This window comes from Betta splendens, chromosome 14, assembly GCF_900634795.4.
Source record: "Betta splendens chromosome 14, fBetSpl5.4, whole genome shotgun sequence".
NCBI classification, from domain to species: domain Eukaryota; kingdom Metazoa; phylum Chordata; class Actinopteri; order Anabantiformes; family Osphronemidae; genus Betta; species Betta splendens.
The window spans coordinates 13,150,961-13,171,421 of record NC_040894.2 but is presented as its reverse complement, the minus strand read 5'-3'; the positions used below and the strand labels follow the sequence as shown (position 1 = coordinate 13,171,421).

Below are 20,461 nucleotides of genomic sequence, written 5' to 3'. Positions count from 1 at the left end.
CACAGCCCCACAGGGACCTTCTCACAGAGAGAAAGCCTCTCCTGATTAGTATTCAGCACCACTCACCATTGTCAAGAGCTGCACTTATGACTCCATAATCAAGTGTGGGATTATGGGAAATGTTGGAACAGACCTGTGTCGTCCTCTTCAGACAAAATTCCCTGGATACATTTCCTAACCCAGTGGCCTGATGAAAGGCAGAATATGACCCCTCCTCAGCATAGAATGATCATAGAAAACAACAGTAACGCTGTTTTCTTTACCGTTTCATGCAGGAAGCCATCTTGTATTCCTACATTGTTGTGTAAAGATGAGGAAATGCATCAGCAGCACCCCCAAGTGTCTACATTTACACAGAGCTGGCACAACAGAAGAACAGATAGAATATGTTACGCAACAAACTGCTCCTGGACACGTAACAGATGTGTCACTGTATATATGAAGAATAAAGTGCTAACTCTGCATAAAGGTTGTGGTAAATTATTTATTTCAAGGGTATTAGAACCATTTTGCGCTGCAGCACTGTAAGCTCAACAGCACAAATCGGCTGAAATGTGTCCTTTTTCCACAATAAAAACAATGAATTAGTGGCATTAGTTTTACATTAGATTTTCTCAATATACCTAAACAACTGTGCTTTATTTCGACTCAACATTACAATATTATTTATTATTTAATGTGCAAAGATTTGCAGTGTCTGTTAATGATGACACCTAGTGGACACTGTAAGAACCTGCGGTTTACTTTTACAACAAATGTTTATTTTTTTTCCTTGGGACTCAGGCGTTGAGGTCCAGGACGGTGAAATTCTCCTGCTTAGTCTTGACGCTGAAGTTGTAGTGTCCGATGCGGTTCCTCTGGCAGTAGAAGACGCAAACAAAGCCAACAATGAAGAAGAGTGACAAACCCACTCCAAGGCAGGAGAGGCCCACCACATGCACAATGTCGTACCCCTGCTCCGAGGACTCTGCAACAATGTGAGTGGAGACATATTCACTTTACCCTACTTGACTCTTATAATAGAGACTGAGGAGCGTTTTAGTTTCTCTGCTTTTGAATGTACCCATGTTTCCATCAACAGAGTGGAAGCTGGTGTGTCATTCTGGATTAATACTCACGATCCTCTGATCTTTGCAGAGGTCCAACAGAACCGTTAGCGGTTCCAATGGTGTTTGAAGACCGAGCTGCTCTTTGAAGACAGCCCTGCAAAACACAACTACGTGCTTCAGTCCAAATGCTGCATGCAGATTATTGCTTTTGGAATCTTTTAGCTGTTTCAAACTCACAGTGGTGCAGGTGTCTGAGCCGACCTGGATACAGACGTGGACCTGGCAGTGCAGATAGACCACGTCCAAGTTTACCAAGGAGAATATCTGCACAGACACGCGGGACTTGCTGGATTTGCCATTTATCAGCACTTTGGTGTAGGCGTTCAGGGAACAGCTGTGGATGTGGAGACAAAGAAGTGAGGCCGTCTGGAAAATAGCTTTTCGTTGCTGCATGCAGAGGTTTAGCATGAAGGCACCAGTTTTAAAACATCGTTCTCATCTACTGTTTGTTTCTTACCAGCTGGAAAAGTACATTCATTTAAATTATTGCTATTATTAAATTATTATATGCATCATCCTGGACCTTTTACATGAGGAGCATGTGGTCTTTTCATCAGCTTCAGCTAACTTGTTTTTATATATATATATATATATATATATATATATATATATATATATATATATATATATATATATATATATATATATATATATATATATATATATATATATATATATATATATATATATATATATTAACTTGTTTATATATATATATATATATATATTACCAACCGATTGAGCTATCCAGTGAGACATAAAGAATAGCTGAATCGGTAAAGTCGCAAGACTTGTATACGGGTGGTCCCCGGTTCGAATCCTTGCCCAAGGACCCACACTGGGAGCCAAATGACAGAGGCCCAGAGAGGTGCGATGAAAAGACCGATGCCCAAGAGGTACAGCCAGATGCCCATACCTGAAGCACTCGAAACTGCCAAGCAAAGGCTTGGCCAGCCGCCTAAAAAGATACACCAGAGACAACGAAGCCAGACGAATAAACCGGCTGCAACACAACCTGCAAAAGAGTACTCTCAATGGCAGGGTAATAACAGCGGAGCAGACCCACTAAGGCTGGAAACTGAACAGTACTGGAAAGGTATATGGGAAAGGGTGGCGTCACACAACAGCGATGCACAGTGGTGGATCTGAGGGAAGACCACAGCAACCTCCCTGAACAGAACCCAGTGACTATCACAGTGGCAGACATCCAACAGAGAGTCACAGGTATGAAAAACTGGACAGCACCCAGCCCTGACATGATCCACGCCTACTGGCTAAAGAAGCTCACTGCAATCCACGAGCGCCTGGCAGCACAAATGAACCAGCTGCTAAGGGATGGGACTCACCCTGAATGGCTAACCGAAGAGGTTAGCCAGATAACGATCCTGATAATGAAGGATCCCTCAAAGGGTGCCGTTCCATCCAACTACCGGCCAATAACCTGTCTCTCCACAACATGGAAGCTCATGTCAGGCATCATCGCAGCTAAGATAAGTGGATACATGAGCGAAGCACAGAAGGGCATTACCAACTCCTGGTAGACAGAATGACACTGATCCACACCACCAGGATCTACAGCTCGGACATCGGGATGTCATTCGGGCTCGAGAAATGTGGGAGGATGGTGACAAAGAGAGGCAAGGTAATCCACACAGAAGGGGTCTCACTCCCAGAAGGAACAATGGCAGACATTGAGGACAGTTACAAGTACCTTGGAATACCACAGGCAAACGGCAACCTTGAACAGGCAACAAGGAATGCGGCAACAGCCAAATACCTCCAACGAGTAAGGCAAGTCCTAAGAAGTCAGCTCAATGGCAAGAACAAATCCCGGGCAATAAACAGCTACTCCCTGACAGTGATCAGATACCCTGCGGGAATAAAATAATAAGGTGGCCAAAGGAAGAGATACAGACCACAGATGTTAAGACACGAAAGCTCCTCACCATGCATGGAGGGTTCCACCCCAAATCCAGCACCCTGAGACTGTACGCTAGCCGCAAGGAAGGAGGCCGAGGACTAGTGAGCGTGAGAGCCACTATCCAGGATGAAACATCCAAGATCCATAAGTACATCAAGGATAAGGCCCTGACAGATGACGTGCTGAGTGAATGTCTCAGGCAGTGGAGAACAGAGGATGAGATGCAGGAAGAGGGACCATCATGGGAGGACAAGCCCTTACACGGGATGTACCACCGGAACATAACTGAAGTGGCTGATCTCAACAAATCCTACCAATGGCTTGAAAGGGCTGGGCTGAAGGACAGCACAGAGGCACTCATCCTGGCCGCACAGGAGCAGGCCCTGAGCACCAGAGCCATAGAGGCCCAGATCTACCACACCAGACAAGACCCAAGGTGTAGACTGTGCAAAGAGGCCCCTGAGACGGTCCAGCACATAACTGCAGGGTGTAAGATGCTGGCAGGGAAAGCATACATGGAACGCCATAACCAAGTGGCTGGCATAGTATACAGGAACATCTGTGCAGAGTATGGACTGGAAACCCCAAGGTCAAAGTGGGAAACACCTCCCAAGGTGGTAGAGAACGAGCGAGCCAAGATCCTGTGGGACTTCCAGATACAGACAGACAGAATGGTAATGGCGAACCAACCAGACATTGTGGTGGTGGACAAAGAACAGAGGAAAGCCGTAGTGGTGGATGTAGCAATACCAAGCGATGGCAACATCAGGAAAAAGGAACATGAGAAACTAGAGAAATACCAAGGGCTCAGAGAAGAACTGGAGAAGGCTTGGAAGGTGAAGACCACAGTGGTGCCTGTGGTGATTGGAGCACTGGGGGCAGTGACCCCCAAATTGGAGGAATGGCTACAACAGATCCCTGGAATAACATCCGACATCTCAGTCCAGAAAAGTGCAGTCCTAGGAACAGCAAGGATACTGCGCAGAACCCTCAAGCTTCCTGGCCTCTGGTAGAGGACCCGAGCTTGGAAAGTGGATGAGACCAACCGCGTGGGGTGAGAAGGGAGTAGTGTATATATATAAAATTTTATATCTACGGGAGATGAGAACAGCTATGGTTGTTCATTTTGAACTTGAGGGAATAACAACAGTTTTGTTTCATTATTTATATGTTTTATATGTTTATAATGAAAGATAAAAAGATAAACAGAGAATAGACAGTAAGTAAGACAGTAAGACCTGTTCTCCAGGAACGTGTAGCTGTAGGTGTCTGCAGGGTTTGGGGTGGACGTGGCCCAGCACTTGTTGGCAATCACTTTAACACGATCAGAGGATGTGTCGATGCTGATCTCTATCACAACCTCCTCCTGGCGGGACACGCTGTAGTTGTGGGAAAGAGGCGCTGTACCGTTCACCAACTCCATCGTCACCTGGAACGACCCCGAGCCCACAATGATTTCTTTGATCAGTTCATACCTGGAGATGGGCAAGAACAAAGCACACTCAGAGTCACAGCCTCGTCCAGCTGGCTGCAGGGAGATGACCCGTTGCTTTGAAAATGAATTGTAGCATAAGATGTACAGGATGCTAAGTGAAGCATACCCCATGGAACCAAAGTCAGAAGACATCAGCATGCTCTTCTTGTAGGTGCACATGATGGGGACCTCTAGGCGTGTTCTGGGCGCCTGCATACTTCCACTGGGTAAGCGGTATGAGTCAAGGGTGTTGATCAGGGTTACAGATGCTGTGTAGTAGGTATCATTCTAAAAAAATATTAATGCATTTAATTCAAAATGCAAGCACATAAGAAAAAATGCATGACTTCCTCAGAAAAGACGAGCTCACATGCACAAGCCTGGTGCCACACTCGTTCCACGCCACGGTCAGCTCGGCGTGGCTGGCGTTCCCCCCGTTGACGCCGCATTCCAGCAGCCCCAGGTACAGGGTGCTGTCCCTGATCTTGTTGCGCAAGAGAAAAGCCCTCTCCACCATCACAGTGATGGCTGCAACCCTGCACTGAACTGAGACGGGCCCACTCCTCAGCACCACGCTGGAGACAGGGGTCGCAGGGGCAGGAGTGGCTGTTAAAGTGCCGGGGGGACTTGCATGAGTGACTGTAGAGGTATTTGATCCTGGTGTGGCTCTAGAGGAAACCATTTCACTTGGTGCTACAATGGCTTTGGTAGCAATTTCTGCACAAGACAAAATGCTGTCATTATAAAGCGCAACCATCTTCTGTTGTTGGGTCCGTTTACACTGTCCCCCTCTGAGGTCCTACCTTGACAGGCTCGTCCCGGCCTCTCTGGGTTGTTGTCTTCATATCCATCCAGGCAGCTGCATGTGTAGCTGCCCCAGGTGTTAGTACATGTAGCCCACTGAGAGCAGTCACTTTCCCCTGAAGCGCATTCATTAAAGTCTACAGGAAACCAAAGCATGATTTGGAAAGAATCCTAAAGTGGGAAAAAGTTCATTGCTGATTGTGGAATGAAAACCTGCCGTTTATGCTTGTGCTGTTTGTGTCAACTGTATACACAGAGCTGTTCAGCAGAGACTGCAGCAGAGCGGAAGACACGACACCGATGTCTTGGCTCTGTCCGGAGGTGAAGATGGAGAATTGGACAACAACGCTGCCTGGTGAGAAACCTCTGATCTGGATTCTCACCTGGCCTGCGTCCACCAGGGCCTCCACGTCTGCAGACAGACACTGGTAGATCTGTGGGGGATAAATGATCAGAATAGTAACAGATGAGTCAGTTAAACAGCCCGAAGCTCAGATGCTGGTGCCACACGGTGCTGACCTCCTCTGTAATGCTCTCAGATGTGCTTTTGTAGGCCTGGCTGCTGATGTTCTGCAGGTCAGCAGAGAACCCGATGTTGGTGAGTCTGACTGTAGCGTCAACAGTCTGAGCATCTGCAGCGAAGAGTCTTATTTCACACCTTAAATGCAGTACTGTTGAAGCTACGAGGGCAGCGCTTACCAGTCCTAACCAACACAAAGCGGGCCGGTCCACGGCTGGTGCAGGCATGAGGGGTGAGCGTAATGTTATAGAGGACCCCTGGCTGCAGTCTCCTCATCGTCATCATGGTCTGTGTGGTTTCCCAAAGGTGCATGGCTTCTGTCCCCCTGCTCAGAAGAACCCAGTAGGTCTGGTTTGTCTGAATTGGACCAGACCAGTGTACACAGAAGGAGCTTCCAGTAACGTTTGCTGATTGTAAGCTGGTGATGATGGGAGGAGCTGGGAGATAGACAGACAGAGTGTTCAAATTAAAGTGGGACTTGTAGTATTGATGAAAGTCAGACACATCTTACAGCATGTGGCTGTGGGCAGAGATGAGCTGCTGCTGCTGCTGCTGCTGCTGCTGCTGCTGCTGCTGCTGCTGCTGCTGCTGCTGCTGCTGCTGCTGCTGCTGCTGCTGCTGCTGCTGCTGCTGCTGCTGTTGGTCTGAGGATCAGCATGTGTCCACTGTGGAGCATTGACCGTGACAGAGCTTGTGTTACTTAGGGGATCGGTCGACCCAGAGTTGTCGACTGGAGGCTTCAAACCTGCTGGTGGAGATGAATGGACTGATGAGTTGAAGTGGGGCTGGGAGGGAGCAGCCATGACAGCAATATATTTATCCTTCCATTATTTATTCCCAATAATTTTTTTATTATTTTACGTGTTTCTTTCAAACCTGGACACATATTTCTTCAAGGCCTGAGACAAAACTCAAAACCACAGGGACTTTAAACCTTAGCTTCTTGCTGCTCCTGCATGTCCTGTTTCTTTAGGTTTGATTTTCTCCTCTAAACAAAGACATCATTTGACTTTCCCTCCGCAAAATAACACTGCAGCTTCAATCTTATGTTGACTTTTCTAGTCTGGCTGCCTATGTTAGCTTTAAATCGGAAATTGTGTGTCCTTATGACTAAGTGGTGGACGGAGATTATGCTTGGCTTTAACAACAACACTTCTGGTCTCAAGTTTGATGTGGTAAAACATTACTTATTACAGATTTAAACCATCACAATTCCTTCATTTTTTAGTTAATTTATTATAGTGTAATAAATCTGAAATTCAGTTTAGTTTAACTAAAAGAAATCTATGCACATATACTTCAACTCTCTCCCTCTCTCTCTCTCTATACCTCTCTCTATTTCTCTCTCTCTCGCTTTCTCACCCGTACAGTGGGTTCCAGGGTTGCTAGGATCAGCATCAATATATCCCTGGTGGCAGCTACACTTGTAGGAGCCCTCTGTGTTGTAGCAGTCTGCCAGAGGGGAGCACTGATGGAGAGCAGGTTCTGTGCACTCATCTACATCTGCAAGTAGAAACACAGAGCTTTGGCTTGTGTGGTTGTGTCCTTCTCTAATTTCGTTTTTGTATAATGCAGCCTGGTCTTATTTTGAGAAGGATCAATCATTTGCATACATCCTCTAAATTTGCTGTTGATGCACCTTTCTCTCGATCATTGAACAAGCTTACACAAGGGGAGAGTACGCTTGTCTTGCCTGTGTAGTTGCAGCTTTTCTATATTCATTTATATATTACAATGTTTCCAAATTGAATATGAAGAAGCACAGAGACTGTAACAATACTGTATGTTTAGTAACTGGGATTTCTGTTGCTGATTGAGGCTTGTGGTCTCATGAGATGTACTGTATGATCACATGTAAGGAAGCCATAATGACTTAGAATGTGAACGTACAGACACAAATGTCGTTCCAAAAAATGTCTGAGCTTTAAACTGAAGCTGTTGTGTGTGTGTGATGTGGGTCTGTCTCTTCTGCAAATGTGAAACTATGACAGATTTATGATTAATTTGTGTGTGTGTGATTTCTGCATGTGTGTGTATGTGCTGACTGTCGTGTTATTTTCCGCTATTGCAGGAAACATCCCACAAACGACTGTCACTCAAATAGAAGTGGTGGGAGAAGGAAACTGTGGTACGACTGAGTCATTTTTTCCTGAACACCGTGTTCTCTGCAACATGAATCATTCTCACAAACTCTACAAGAATGTCATTTCTCTGAAGGGAGAAAAAAAGCCCCAAGTAGATTCGCAGAGATAAACAACCATGTCTCCTCACCTTCCACTGTTACAGCTGATACCTCCGGTATGCGTTTGACGAGAACATGCAGCCGTGACGTGACGTTGTTTAGTGGCAGCGGAACGCTGAAGTCGACCAACAGTGAAGTAGCAGTTCTATATGGCTGCACAGCCCATGAGCTGACATAGAAGACTGAAACATCATCAGACTGCAAAGCGCCAGTTACCTGGGACCAAAACATAGGAAGTGAAGGATTATAATTTTTCCTTCCTGACCGGTCGCTGTCAGATCTCCTTATCTACGACATACTGTAATCTATACAGTTTTAATGGCGGTACCATTGCGTGTAGTAATCTGGTGTGGTTCAGCAATCCGCCAACCTTGGACATCAGTTCCTGGTAAACTGTCTCCACAGTCACTGTTGCTTTCAAACGATGTCGTCCATTCTCAGAAGGACTTTTGAAGCCTTAAGGTTAAAACAAACAGTGATGTGTAAAAGGAACATTCAGAGTGGAGGGTAGCTCAGTTTATTTGTTCTTTTCTTCTATCATTTTTGGACATTTGCTTAATTTGGTCTGGTTTTGAAATTAAATGGCTGCAAATAATTAATTAACAAGACATATTCTACAAAGATAAACAATATTTAATCAGGTCTGTATCTTCATTGCTCCTCAATACATGGCAACGTCATGTTGTACGTATTATTTTTGAGCACTGCTTTCTATAACCACTGTACATACAACCTGTTACCTGCCAGTCTGCTATAAATCCAACATTTTGAGTGATGCTCTGATTTGAAAACCCCCGCAATAAAAACACATGAATTTACCTAGCAACTGTTACTTTATATAAAATACCAACCTGTAGGATCCATGCAGAAAGAGCATCCCAATCCCTGGCAGCACTTCTGCCGGCCTGGACAGTCTATGTCCCACACACAGTCCTCAGATTTGGGCTCCAGTCCATCTGCAGTTGGACAGGATCCTGGCTTGGCACTGAAGGCCCTACTCCTGTTTACAGCTTCATTCAAGGGAAATAACACATTACAGGCCATATATTAGCAGTGAGATATTTGTAGCAGCGCACTTTCTGTTCCTCCATCTGGTGTCTTGTCCACAACACTATACACTGTGAGGCCGTGCCCGTTGCTTGTGCTCGGCTACAGAGAATGACTTTTATACGATGCACAGTGAACTCACGCAGGGCACAGTAAGGGCCGACTTGTACGTAGCCATCGCAGCACCTAGGCACATGATCCACCACTGTCTTGTATTCAATCTGAGGGGTCGTCCTGTAGAGTGTGACTGTACATGATTTCCACAGGAGCCAACCTCCACAAGGCTTCGTCACATTATAGGGGACTTCATGCATCACCAGAGAACTCACAGTCCGTCTCTCATTGCGAATACAGAGATGGTAGCCAGATTCAGACAGGTTAGTTCCTGGAATAAATGCATCTATCAGTGGATAGTTTGTCTTCCCTCAGATAATACACTCTAATAGTTGGTTAAATTAGAAATATTAAACCATGTCTTTCTTGTCTAATTAGTAACGCTTAAGTTGTTGTAGCCTTTCTTTTAGATTAGCTGTCACTATGGCCTACCTTTATACGAAGAGTTTTGTCCCCTACAGAGAGCCAACAGAGCTGCAGCCGCCCAGAACGAGAGCATCCACCTCATTCTTCACAAATGAAAGTCTCAGTCATGTATCAAACAGCCACATTGTATGTGTGAGTTTTCTCCTTAAGGGTGTATTCATAGATCAAGTCCTGTGTGACTCTGCCTTTCTCCTCCTATTATTGCACCATCTAATGCCATGGCAGCCAGCAGGTAGTATCACATGACTATGACTATTCACAGTTACATTTGTACAAATTACATTTATATTATGTATATTACAATCTTCACACAATTGGACATGTATTTCCATGATTTATGATTAAAACAAACATATATGATGATTGCATGTATTTTTAGAATATATAAGTGCTTGCTTTACTCATTCATTTGCAGCATCAGAATCAGTAAACATGTTTATGGTGCCAGAAGGAGAGAGATGTGAAAAGGGAGAAGTGAAAGTCCCTAATGATTGGGTTTCCACGCAGGTAACCATGGCAGTGCCTCTATGCTACTGGTACATAGTCTGTGTCATCCATTAATGATAAGGAAAGACGGGGCAGAACTTCACTGCCGCCTTTCATCATCGTCGTACTCATTATAAGAAGTAACAGCGGGCTGTCGTGAAATGTTCTATAATAAGACCACCATCACCATCATCACCATCACATGGATGCCAACAGTCTGCTCAAACCACTGCTTTTTGATCAAACATGCTCATACTTTGAAACACTAGCACCACATCTGACTGGCTCACAGGTTTGTCTCTAGGTACTGCACTTCATAAGGTTCAATAAGCACAGCAACAGGTCCCCATGGGCGACAGTGACAGCACAAATCTGTGAGATACTGACTACAGATCAGTCATGGGACTAATTATTTTCACTGGGCTTATGTGGGCTTGTAGTTACATGCATATTGATGCAAAGAGGGTCGTTTTAACCTACCAAAGACAATCACTTTAAAAATGAATACAGTACCAACAATATATCATGTTCAGCATTTATTTATGACTCTGTGACCAGTTAAGTTACAGTAACACAACTAACATCACACCGCAAACATTTAGTAATTTAAAATATAAACAATCATGTTATTATAATGCTCGGGTACACGATCAATACCTATTTTATAGGACTCTAACAGTTAAATTCTAGTTGTATTTTTGTTCTAAAAAAATCACGAAAAACACGACCTATCCCTTTAAATTAGCCTGGGTGTCAAGTCTTCCGTTTTCCCGCCTCCTGCTCTTTGACCAGCCTATCAGAGAGCAGCGCACGTGACGAGCGCTCTATGCGATGACCTCATCCCTGGTGTGGGATGACGTCAAATTCAAGATGGATGGAATCACGACCAGCGCGAAGAAATCTACACAACACTGAGTAAAGTCGTGGCCGTGTGGGGCAAGGCACCTATTCGCGACGGGCAGGGTAAGTGTAGACAGACTGTTAAAGTTAACATTAAACAAAATTAGCTGGGAGGAGGGACCGTAGTTGCTGGACTGCTGTTAACGAGAAGCTTTTTCCTTTTCCTCCCTGACGTAACTGAAAAGGGGGGGTTGCGCTGCTGTAAACCCGACCAGATACAACCTGTTTTGCAGCCAGGAACTGCGCCGTGTCGGTCTGGAACCAGGCGTTTTTAGAGGGGAAACACTTCCACCGGAGCCACTGGGTGTAATCCACGTCCCACACGCTCGAGCCGCGTCTCCGTCCGTCCGCACTCACTGTGTTTTCATTCCGGGATTACCGCGTTGGAGTCCATTGAAACGCGCTCAACTTTTCCCCTTTCGATTCGCTGGAGCCGTCGGAGCGTTGACGCGCCACGGCCGCCGCTCTCATCCATTACCCCCCGAGGGAGAGACACGCGTGGCTGTCTCCTGAACTGAAGGCGACATTCCGTTTGGAGAAGTTAACTGACTTGAGAAACTGAGCCACGTCTGATGGATGCACAGATGTCTGAAAAGTCCCCGTTGGCGTTTTAACGTAGATTAAACATGGTGATGAGTGGGACACATGGCGCTCGTTAGTTTTTAGTGAATGGATGAAGCTTCAGTTTATGAATCTTACTGCAACAACTGCTCATTAAGGCACAGAGCGTGAATAGCACGTCTTCCGGTCATTTTTCAGAATAAACGCCTGGAGAAGCAACGCGGTCGGTAGACAGCAGGATTAGAAAACACTTGAGTGAAAGTTAGTGGGTGAAGATGATTATGTATTAGTTGCTGCTGCTGCATTTGAGCATGCCTGTGCAGCTCTTAACCTGCAGGTCGATCATGTGCTCTGTAATAGGCCAACCTGTTTGGGCTGTGACAGAGACTTGTTTACATTGACAACAATGTGGCAAAAAAACACTTAGTTATCACTGTTATTTAATGTGTATGTTTACATTGCAGAGAAAATTGGTTCACATGATTGTATTACAAAAATAGTAACCAATTTTTTAAAATGAAACATGACACTACAATCAAATCTCCTGTTGTAAACACATATGTGGTGATAACCTGGACAATAATATAACTGTCATTCGAAGCACACATTAAAAAAAATTGCAATTATATTGAAGTGTAATATACATCATGACTCATAGAATCTCTCGCTACAGTTGAACAGTGTGAAGTCTGTAAAGAACGTTAGTTGAAGTGGAGCTAACGTCAGTATGCTTGTATGTGTGACTGAGCTGTAACCATGTAACTTCACATGGTAAAATTACATACCATAGCGTAACCACACTGGTAAATGCTGACTTAGTCCTATGTGTAATTTATTCCCTGTACAATTACATGAGCAAAACCTGTGTTTAAAGAATGCAACTGAAAAAAATGACATTTCTTATTTACAGAAAAACAGATGCATTGTAACACGTCTGCACTGTACGCTCTATTAGGGGCCAAGCACTTTAACTAGAATCACTAGAATCGCCCCCTCTATGTTTGTTATGTTGACCATTTGTAATTTAATATGACATCACAACCAGTGATTTCCTTAATATTCAAACCATATACACTAGGTGTATGGTTTGAATTTCAAGGAAACCCTGCCACTAGCCACAGAGGTCGTGTTTGAGGAGTTATTACACATTTGAAGCTTTTATTTTTAAACTTCCTGCATTAGCATTTGTAGCTGAATGTGACTTAACAAGGATAAATACCTATCATTACAAACATGATGTAATGCATATAAGTGTGCTGTGCCTGCTATACTATACTGTGGCAAATAAAAAGAGTTACACTTCATTGTCATAAACAACAAGCAGTTCAACTAAAAACAGCCGTAAAACCTTAATAAAGCTTTCACTTAAAACTATGTGCAGTTCATAGTGTGTCAATTATTATAGTATTGGAGTTTAGTAATTATTACTCAGACACTATCGTTTATAATATTACACATAATTCTGTTTGTTACTAATCATTGCTACAGCTGCACTTTACAGTAGTTGTTTTATCACCCGTGTCAGCTAATGAATAAGGCAGCTAATGCTGTTCTCTAAAACTAAAAAAATTGTCTTGTCTTTCAGCCATGGAGAGCCTAGTGCATTACAGCAACCCCTCCCATGCCCTTTCAGTGTTGGGGGTTCTCAATGAGCAGCGTCTGCGGGGACAGATGTGTGATGTAGTCCTAATTGTGGCCGACCAGCGGTATCAGGCCCACAAGAGTGTTCTGGCTGCCAGCAGTGAGTATTTCCAGTCCCTGTTCACACGGATGGATGCAGAGTCACTAAAAGATGTAAACCTGGACTTCTGCGAGCCAGACGCCTTTGAGATAGTTTTGAATTACATTTACTCCTCCTCACTGTTTGTGGACAAAGGCAGCTTGGCAGCCATTCAGGAGCTGGGCTACAGCCTTGGAATCCCTTTTCTCACCAACATTGTGTCAACAAGGCCACATGCATCCTACTGTGTGTCTAGGAAAAGGCTTTCATTCTCAGAGGGTGAGGAAAACGATATCCACACAAGAAGTGTTATTGTGTGCCGGGTCCGGAATGACTCGTCTCATCCACACTTAAATTATCAGAGAAAACCAGCAGAGAAACCATTATCTCCTCGACCCACTGGAGAGTCTGCTCAGCTTTTATCAGAACACAACTTGAATGAATCAGTGAGGAAATCTGAATCCATTCACAGGAGATTATCCCAACAGACTGAAGCTACTGAGAGGAAGTCCTCTTATCCATACAACTCCATATTAAAGGAGAATCCATCACGCATTACTCCTGTTAGGCCTCAGTTAACATCATCTGTGTCTTTCAGTGATGCTGAAGTGCAGCACATCACATACACAAAAGAGGAAAATGAGGAGCAGAACACCAAAGTGCCCTTTCAGGGTCAGGCCAGTGAGCCAAGCCAGACCATCGACAGGAGTGGACCACTCATAAAAAGCCTGCTCAGAAGATCTCTATCCATGGACAGTCCTGTTCCAGTCTTCTCACCCACACTGGAGCTCAAGGAGCTAAAACTTCGAGAACAGTCAGTTGTTAAAATGGCATCAAAAGCATCTGAGCCAGAAACATCTACTCACAATGGGAGTTCTAAAAGAACATCACCTCTGGTTCTCAGGCCAAAGTACCCCAGCAGGTATGATGAACAAACTCAGGTAGAAAGGGAGGTTAACGTGAAGGCTGAGCCAAGCAGTCCACTCGCAGACCCCATGGACATTATTCGAATCACAGTGGGAGATTCTTTGCCAGTTAATCTTAGAGACTTGCAAACAAATTATGACCAAGGTTTGAAGCCTGTTATGAATCCTCTGGGTAGAAGAAAGGACAGGCCAGACAACAGAAGGTACCCATTCAAGAAAAGCAGATTCTTTAAAGAGCATGCCCTCACTGATAAGAACATATCGGAAACTGTACTTCACACTGCCAGCAATGACACAAATGATGAGAGCAGAGAGCTGCCTCCAAACAAGATTTTTAAATGCTGGAACTGTTTAAAGGTTTTCAGGTCCAGTGCTGGATTGCATCGTCATGTAAATATGTATCACAACCCAGAAAAGCCGTATGCTTGCGACATCTGCCACAAGCGCTTCCATACCAACTTCAAAGTGTGGACACACTGCCAGACTCAGCATGGCGTAGTACAAAATCCGGCCTCGTCCTCCAGCTCCTCTGTACTGGATGAGAAATTTCAAAAGAAATTAATCGATATTGTGCGAGAGAGGGAAATAAAGAAAGCGTTGCTGTGGAAGCTGAAGAGAAATAAGCAGGGTTTGCTGTCGCCTGCACTTGCCAAGAAGAGATCAAGGCCCGGCTTCATATGTCCTTACTGTGGGAAAGTATTTGTGTTCCAGTCTCAGTACAGGCAGCATTTAAGGACACATCCTGCTGAAAAAGCTGAGCAGGACACAACAAGCGAGAGTCACCTCTATCAGGAACAGGATGAGATCATTCAACAGGAGAGCACGGACAGTGGTGTTTACTCCTGTCGGCTTTGCAACCTGAAGCTGTCATCACTCTTCGAACAGGGAGATCATGAGAGAGGTTGTCAGCACGCAACTGTGTGCCCTTACTGTGGCCTCCGATTCTCTAGTCCGACAGTCAAGAAGGACCACGAAGCACATTGTAAGTACAAAAAGCTGACCTGTCTGGAGTGTATGCGGACCTTTAAATCCTCATTTAGCATTTGGCGGCACCAGGTGGAGGTCCACAACCACAACATAATGACTGTTAAAGAGCAGATTCACCTGAAGCAACTGGAGAACAATGAGGAGGTTTCTGAAATGCTGACGGAGGAGAGTTACGGCGATGAACCTCCAACAACTGGAGGCTCAAGAGAAAACATCAGTTACAGTGACTCCTCAGGTCCTCCCATGTATGATTCAGAGGACTCTTCATCCTATGCTCCTGAAGACCTGAGCATGGGTCACCATGGCAAGCTGGTAGTGAAGGAAGAGCCTTTAGAGGAGGCTGTGAGTGAGAGGGACAACACAGAGGCTGCCAAAGCTGCGGCAGAGGAGCCTGGGGTGTGGCCATGCGAGAAGTGTGGAAATCTTTTCAGCTCTCGCAAAGACCTGGAACGACACCAGGAGCTGCTGTGCCACATCAAACCGTTCATCTGTCACATCTGCAACAAAGCCTTCAGGACCAATTTCCGCCTTTGGAGCCACTTCCAGTCTCACATGTCGACTTCTACCGAACCTGGAGCCAAAGAGATCGACCAGCACTCCTCACCTCTGTCCCCCTCCCCTCCCATGACCCCTCTGAACTCTGAGCGTCCATCCAAACAGGCCTCCATGCTCAAATCCACTCAGATAGTGCCAGTGGTTGCCATGATGGCCGAGGAGTCCAACAGCCCTGAGCCCTGTAGTTCATCAGCCAGCAAGTTGAAAAGGCCCGAGCTAGACCGGCAGCCTAGCAGCCGAAGCCCTCTGTCAAGGTCAAACAGTACGGAGAATCCAGGGGGTTCTCAGGAATCCGATACACTCTTTTACCACGCACCGTCTCTGTCTGCTCTGACATTCAAGAGGCAGTACATGTGCAAGCTCTGTCACAGGACCTTCAAGACGGCCTTTAGCCTCTGGAGCCACGAGCAAAGTCACAGCCACATGTAATAATCAAACAACAGCAGGTTCTATTAGGAGACAATAAATCAGTAAAGGATAAACACCTCAGCCGACACATAGGAGACATTGAATGTATAGCTTATTGGCTCGCCTCCGATGTCATTTATAAAAGTGGCTATGTTCTTTAGAGGTGTAAACGTGAATGTGCAATGAAGTGCTAGATTAAAAATGGTTCAACTTCCTCTCAAACTGAACTGTAAGCATTTATTTTAGTTGTTTACTTGTAATGATCTATCTAGGTGTTTTGAGAAAGCAAGGTAACCCCCCCCAAGTGTAGGAAAAGTGCTTTAAAAACTCCAGAGACTGTAATTTTGTGCTTTTGCTTTTGTATCTCTTGGTGTCAGTGACATCCCCTGTGATGATATTGGTGGCCTCAACAATGTATTTAATATGCACTTTGTTTGACACTTTGATTCTGTCGTTATGGAGTTTTAGTCAAAAATGTTTTCTTTGATCCCTAGGTTTCCAAACCAAGGGAAACCAGGCTGCAGATGTCAGATTAACTATTAGGCCCAAGAGTTTCCTTTCTCCATATTTAGTATTGATCTGTACTTTCTATTCCTACCTTTGAGTCTTGTGTTCCTTTGAATCATTTGATTTAGTGGGCTGATTGAATCCGTCAGTATGACGTAATGAACATCAAACACACCTCAAATACCTGTTGTTTAAGGCACTTCATCTCTTTATGTTGCTTAGATAAACACCTAACAGTTTTCATTCAGCATCTACACTATGTGCTGGATTTAGTGCAATTTTCAGATTTTAAGACATGTTCTTTGGTGCTGAGACCGGCCGTCTTGTAAAAAATGGGGGTAATTGCGAGTGAATATTCACAGCAAGCACACGGCGGTAATGCGGATTATGATTTTACTGATTTGAAGTGAGACTCACAATTTCTGAAAGTCCGCCCACCCAGTGCACCACCAGTGTTATGTACATACGCAGACATACAGATTTGTGCAATCAAACAGAATTGGTAATAAACAAGCTTTACAGTGCTTTAATGGCCTTATGCAACTTGAAAAAAAAACTATTTTGTGAATATTATTTTACATGAAGCACAATTGAATTTCAGATGACCTATGACTCAGGCACTTCAGGGTAGTCAAGTCACGAAGAGGCAGAAGAATGAGAAATTAAATAAATCTTCTGCACTTATTCTATGGAATGGCGAGAGAATGTTTCTGCTTCCTAAAGATTTGTTATTAATGATTGTGTTTTGATTGTATTTCAGGTGTTTCTCACTTCTGTTACTAGTATATACTTCTGCTTTGGCTTGATGGTTTAGAATTTGTCATATATTATTCTGTTTGTTCCTATTTGGGGACATGTCACAGAGTGCTTCACACAAACTATAGGAAGTTGCTTTCCACTAAACAAGCGACTAAAGCTGCATTATGACTTCATAGGACACATCCTGTATTTATAGTGCTTTTTATTTCTTTGTGAGGAAAATCTTTTTAACTGTTTCATAGATGATGATCAGAGTTGTGTATATGGAAGTGTTTGTATTATGTATTTTGTACCAATTTTGTTAGTAACCAAAAGTTTGATCTTTTTAAGTATTCCTGTGCTCTTGCTGCAATAATGAATATTTGTATCAGCATTGGTTGCGTTCTTGTTGCTTTTGGAGATTTGCAGCCGTTTTGTCTTTAGGTTTTTCTACAGGTTTTGTGCTTAATTTCTGTAATAAACAGTAATAATGGACAATATTTACACATACACTTGTTTTTGGTGTTCATTTGTGGTAATTGTGCTGTAACTATTTAGGCCACATAACTAATTTAAATAAATGCTGAAAGATATTTAACAAATTAGTGACATTGTATGGCATTGTATAACTCCTATTAAATAATGTCACACATATATTCTAAAATCACTTAACACCACCTGCTGCTGTATCCAGAAATGCAAATTGAAACTAAACTAGACAAACAAAAATTCATATACCAGTTGTATGCAGAAACCCTCCTTAGTTGTATGACAGATGTGGAAATGTGCTGTGGTCAGACAAGTAAAGTACAATTTTAGCTTGTTTTTGTAAAAAAAAAAAGTTTGGTCATTTCTGAGGGCTTAATATTTTGTTCTTGCATAAATTAAAGCTTAAGAGAGCATTAAAGTGAAACAGAAATTAGATGTTACTAAAAATGTTTATAAAAAATAGCATTTGTAAAATGAAGCAGTATTTATATCACCATCTACTTTCAGTGGCTGGGGTTTTCAAATAAATAGGAGTTTGCATTGCATTGTACGCCATAGTCTTTATTTTTCAACCCAGCAAAGATAATTAACAGGCAGATGACAGTTTCAACATTGTGACTGTGCAGACAATTCTACCTGTGGAGCTGTCTTGAGTAAAAATGCACACACATCATCCTGTTGGCAGGCCATCCTGCGTCAGGGGGGATGTTTTTCAAGCTGCGGGCCACTGTGACACTTGTGGAAATTTGGGAGTGAACTTAGGAAACGCTTGCTTTCATTTGAAAATCTGGCAAACTGGAAATCCTGTCCTACTCATGTCTAAGGTCACTCTCTCCGTCACACTGTGCACTGAAAGGAAGCTTCCACATATATAGAGGAAACCAGTTTCCAAACTCATCCAGATCTTTTCAACAAAAATGTGTTTTTTTAATGCCTAGTGAGGTATTCTCTGCCAACAGTTGTTCTCATCTTAAAGGTTAGGATGGGTTAACAGGCACTCTTCAGTTTGACAGAGCTATGACTGTTAACTATTACTACCATTAGTTATAATATATATTTGTTACATTCACTGACTGGAAAGCAACACAACATTTACAACTGTATATAGGTTGCACTACTTGATGGTGTAAGGCAAACAGACCATAGTGGAAAGACATATATTGCAAAAAAACAATATGTCTTTCAAATATATTTAATCAAAATCAAAACCAGTGTAGACGCATCAGAAAGGTGATTACCCTGACAATGCTCCCCCATAAGTCATTGTGTTGCCAACAGAGGGTATAGGGCTGAGTTATACACAAATATAGTATAGTATAGTATAGTATAGTATAGTATAGTATAGTATAGTATAGTATAGTATAGTAGATACAGTAAGAAATAACAATATTCATCTATGTTGGGGGTCCTCACAGTGCCAACGTGTCTTTAATCAGTCTTCTCATAGTGGTGCTTACAGAGGTGCCCAGACAGTCCGTGATCTGGTATGTGATTTTGTAAAGGTATGGTTGAACATCTTTGAGACTGGTGTCAAAGACATTATCTACCTCAGACTGGGTGGGCATCTTTGGCAGGTATTCGTGGCGATTTATGACCTCAACGACGTTGATCACCTTCTCACCGAGCTTCTCGCCCACTTTCTCCCTACAGATCTGTCTCTCTTGCTCATTAGCCAGGTTGACTACGTTGACCTTTATGCTCCACACTTCCCAGGGAATGCACTCGTCAGAAAAAGGCCAGCGAGACTTCTTCTTCTGGTAGAACTCTAGAGAAATCTGCCCGATGCCGTCGCTACCAGAATTGCTCAAAGCTTCCTGTGACCAAAGCACATAACAGAATCCATCACTTGCAGGTGCTATCTGCATCACAATCAGATTCACTGAGAGAGCTCATTACCTTGAATTCAGACACCGCTTTCCTGATCATTCTGTCCAATTCTTCCGAAGACACTCGTACAAAAGTAAAATCGATGAAGTCGCAGTCGATGTCCAGCGTGCCCACGGTACCGATGGAGTAGGTGCCCTCCTTTTTATAGTGGAACTTACCAGTACTGCGGTGCAGTAGAATAGTGTGGAGCAAAGCGAGCATCGCTTCTTCAACCTGTCTTGCCTCCACCGTTACCTCAAGAACCTCCGAGCGGCAATTCATGACGAAACTGCTGTTGTTTTCATTTACAAGCGACGACGCAAGTCGGATGATAATGGCCACTGATCGCGTTACTTTGTTTGCCTTTGCGGTTGGGAGGAGCCTGTTTCACAGAGTAACGCACTATTGAAAAATAACATACAGGTTTTTGAAAAAAAGAGACTCTAACTCCAAACGTAATGTTTATAATCGGCTTGACGACTGCAACAGAACCCTGCTAGCTAGTGAATGTTTACAACAAATGGGGCAGGAAGACGTAATAAGGATGACGATAGAACAGTCTATGGCAAGTCGCGCATGACAAAAAGACTCCGTGTCGACAACAACAATCCTTCATACTGGCCGCATTGCATTCTGGGAATTACAGTTTGTGCCACATATC

At 43.8% G+C, this 20,461-nt stretch overlaps 3 protein-coding genes across 5 annotated transcripts; 1 reads left to right on the top strand and 2 right to left on the bottom strand.

Moving 5' to 3' along the window:
* Positions 1-466: 466 nt before the first annotated feature.
* Positions 467-11,766, bottom strand: umodl1 (uromodulin-like 1). Of its 3 annotated transcripts, none has more exons than XM_055514357.1 (17): positions 9,664-10,588; positions 9,260-9,502; positions 8,922-9,080; positions 8,399-8,526; positions 8,100-8,286; positions 7,191-7,331; positions 6,340-6,576; positions 6,008-6,265; positions 5,828-5,940; positions 5,526-5,742; positions 5,308-5,445; positions 4,875-5,221; positions 4,632-4,792; positions 4,269-4,505; positions 1,287-1,443; positions 1,119-1,203; positions 467-967 (listed from the first exon to the last, which is right to left on the bottom strand). In XM_055514357.1, the coding sequence occupies exons 1-17, from the start codon at positions 9,737-9,739 to the stop codon at positions 780-782; spliced, it is 3,072 nt and encodes a 1,023-aa protein (XP_055370332.1). In that variant the 5' UTR covers positions 9,740-10,588; the 3' UTR covers positions 467-779. The 3 variants fall into 3 exon arrangements, with proteins under 3 accessions (XP_055370332.1, XP_055370333.1, XP_029030232.1); XM_055514358.1 differs by having other exon boundaries at positions 6,340-6,573; XM_029174399.3 differs by lacking the exons at positions 9,260-9,502; positions 9,664-10,588 and adding an exon at positions 11,266-11,766.
* zbtb21 (zinc finger and BTB domain containing 21) lies at positions 10,978-17,955 on the top strand. The gene is made up of 2 exons (XM_029174400.3): positions 10,978-11,106; positions 13,190-17,955. The coding sequence occupies exon 2, from the start codon at positions 13,192-13,194 to the stop codon at positions 16,219-16,221; it is 3,030 nt and encodes a 1,009-aa protein (XP_029030233.1). The 5' UTR covers positions 10,978-11,106; positions 13,190-13,191; the 3' UTR covers positions 16,222-17,955.
* A 519-nt stretch (positions 17,956-18,474) lies between these two features.
* atg101 (autophagy related 101) lies at positions 18,475-20,314 on the bottom strand. The gene is made up of 2 exons (XM_029174411.3): positions 19,831-20,314; positions 18,475-19,748 (listed from the first exon to the last, which is right to left on the bottom strand). The coding sequence occupies exons 1-2, from the start codon at positions 20,080-20,082 to the stop codon at positions 19,344-19,346; spliced, it is 657 nt and encodes a 218-aa protein (XP_029030244.1). The 5' UTR covers positions 20,083-20,314; the 3' UTR covers positions 18,475-19,343.
* Positions 20,315-20,461: the final 147 nt, after the last annotated feature.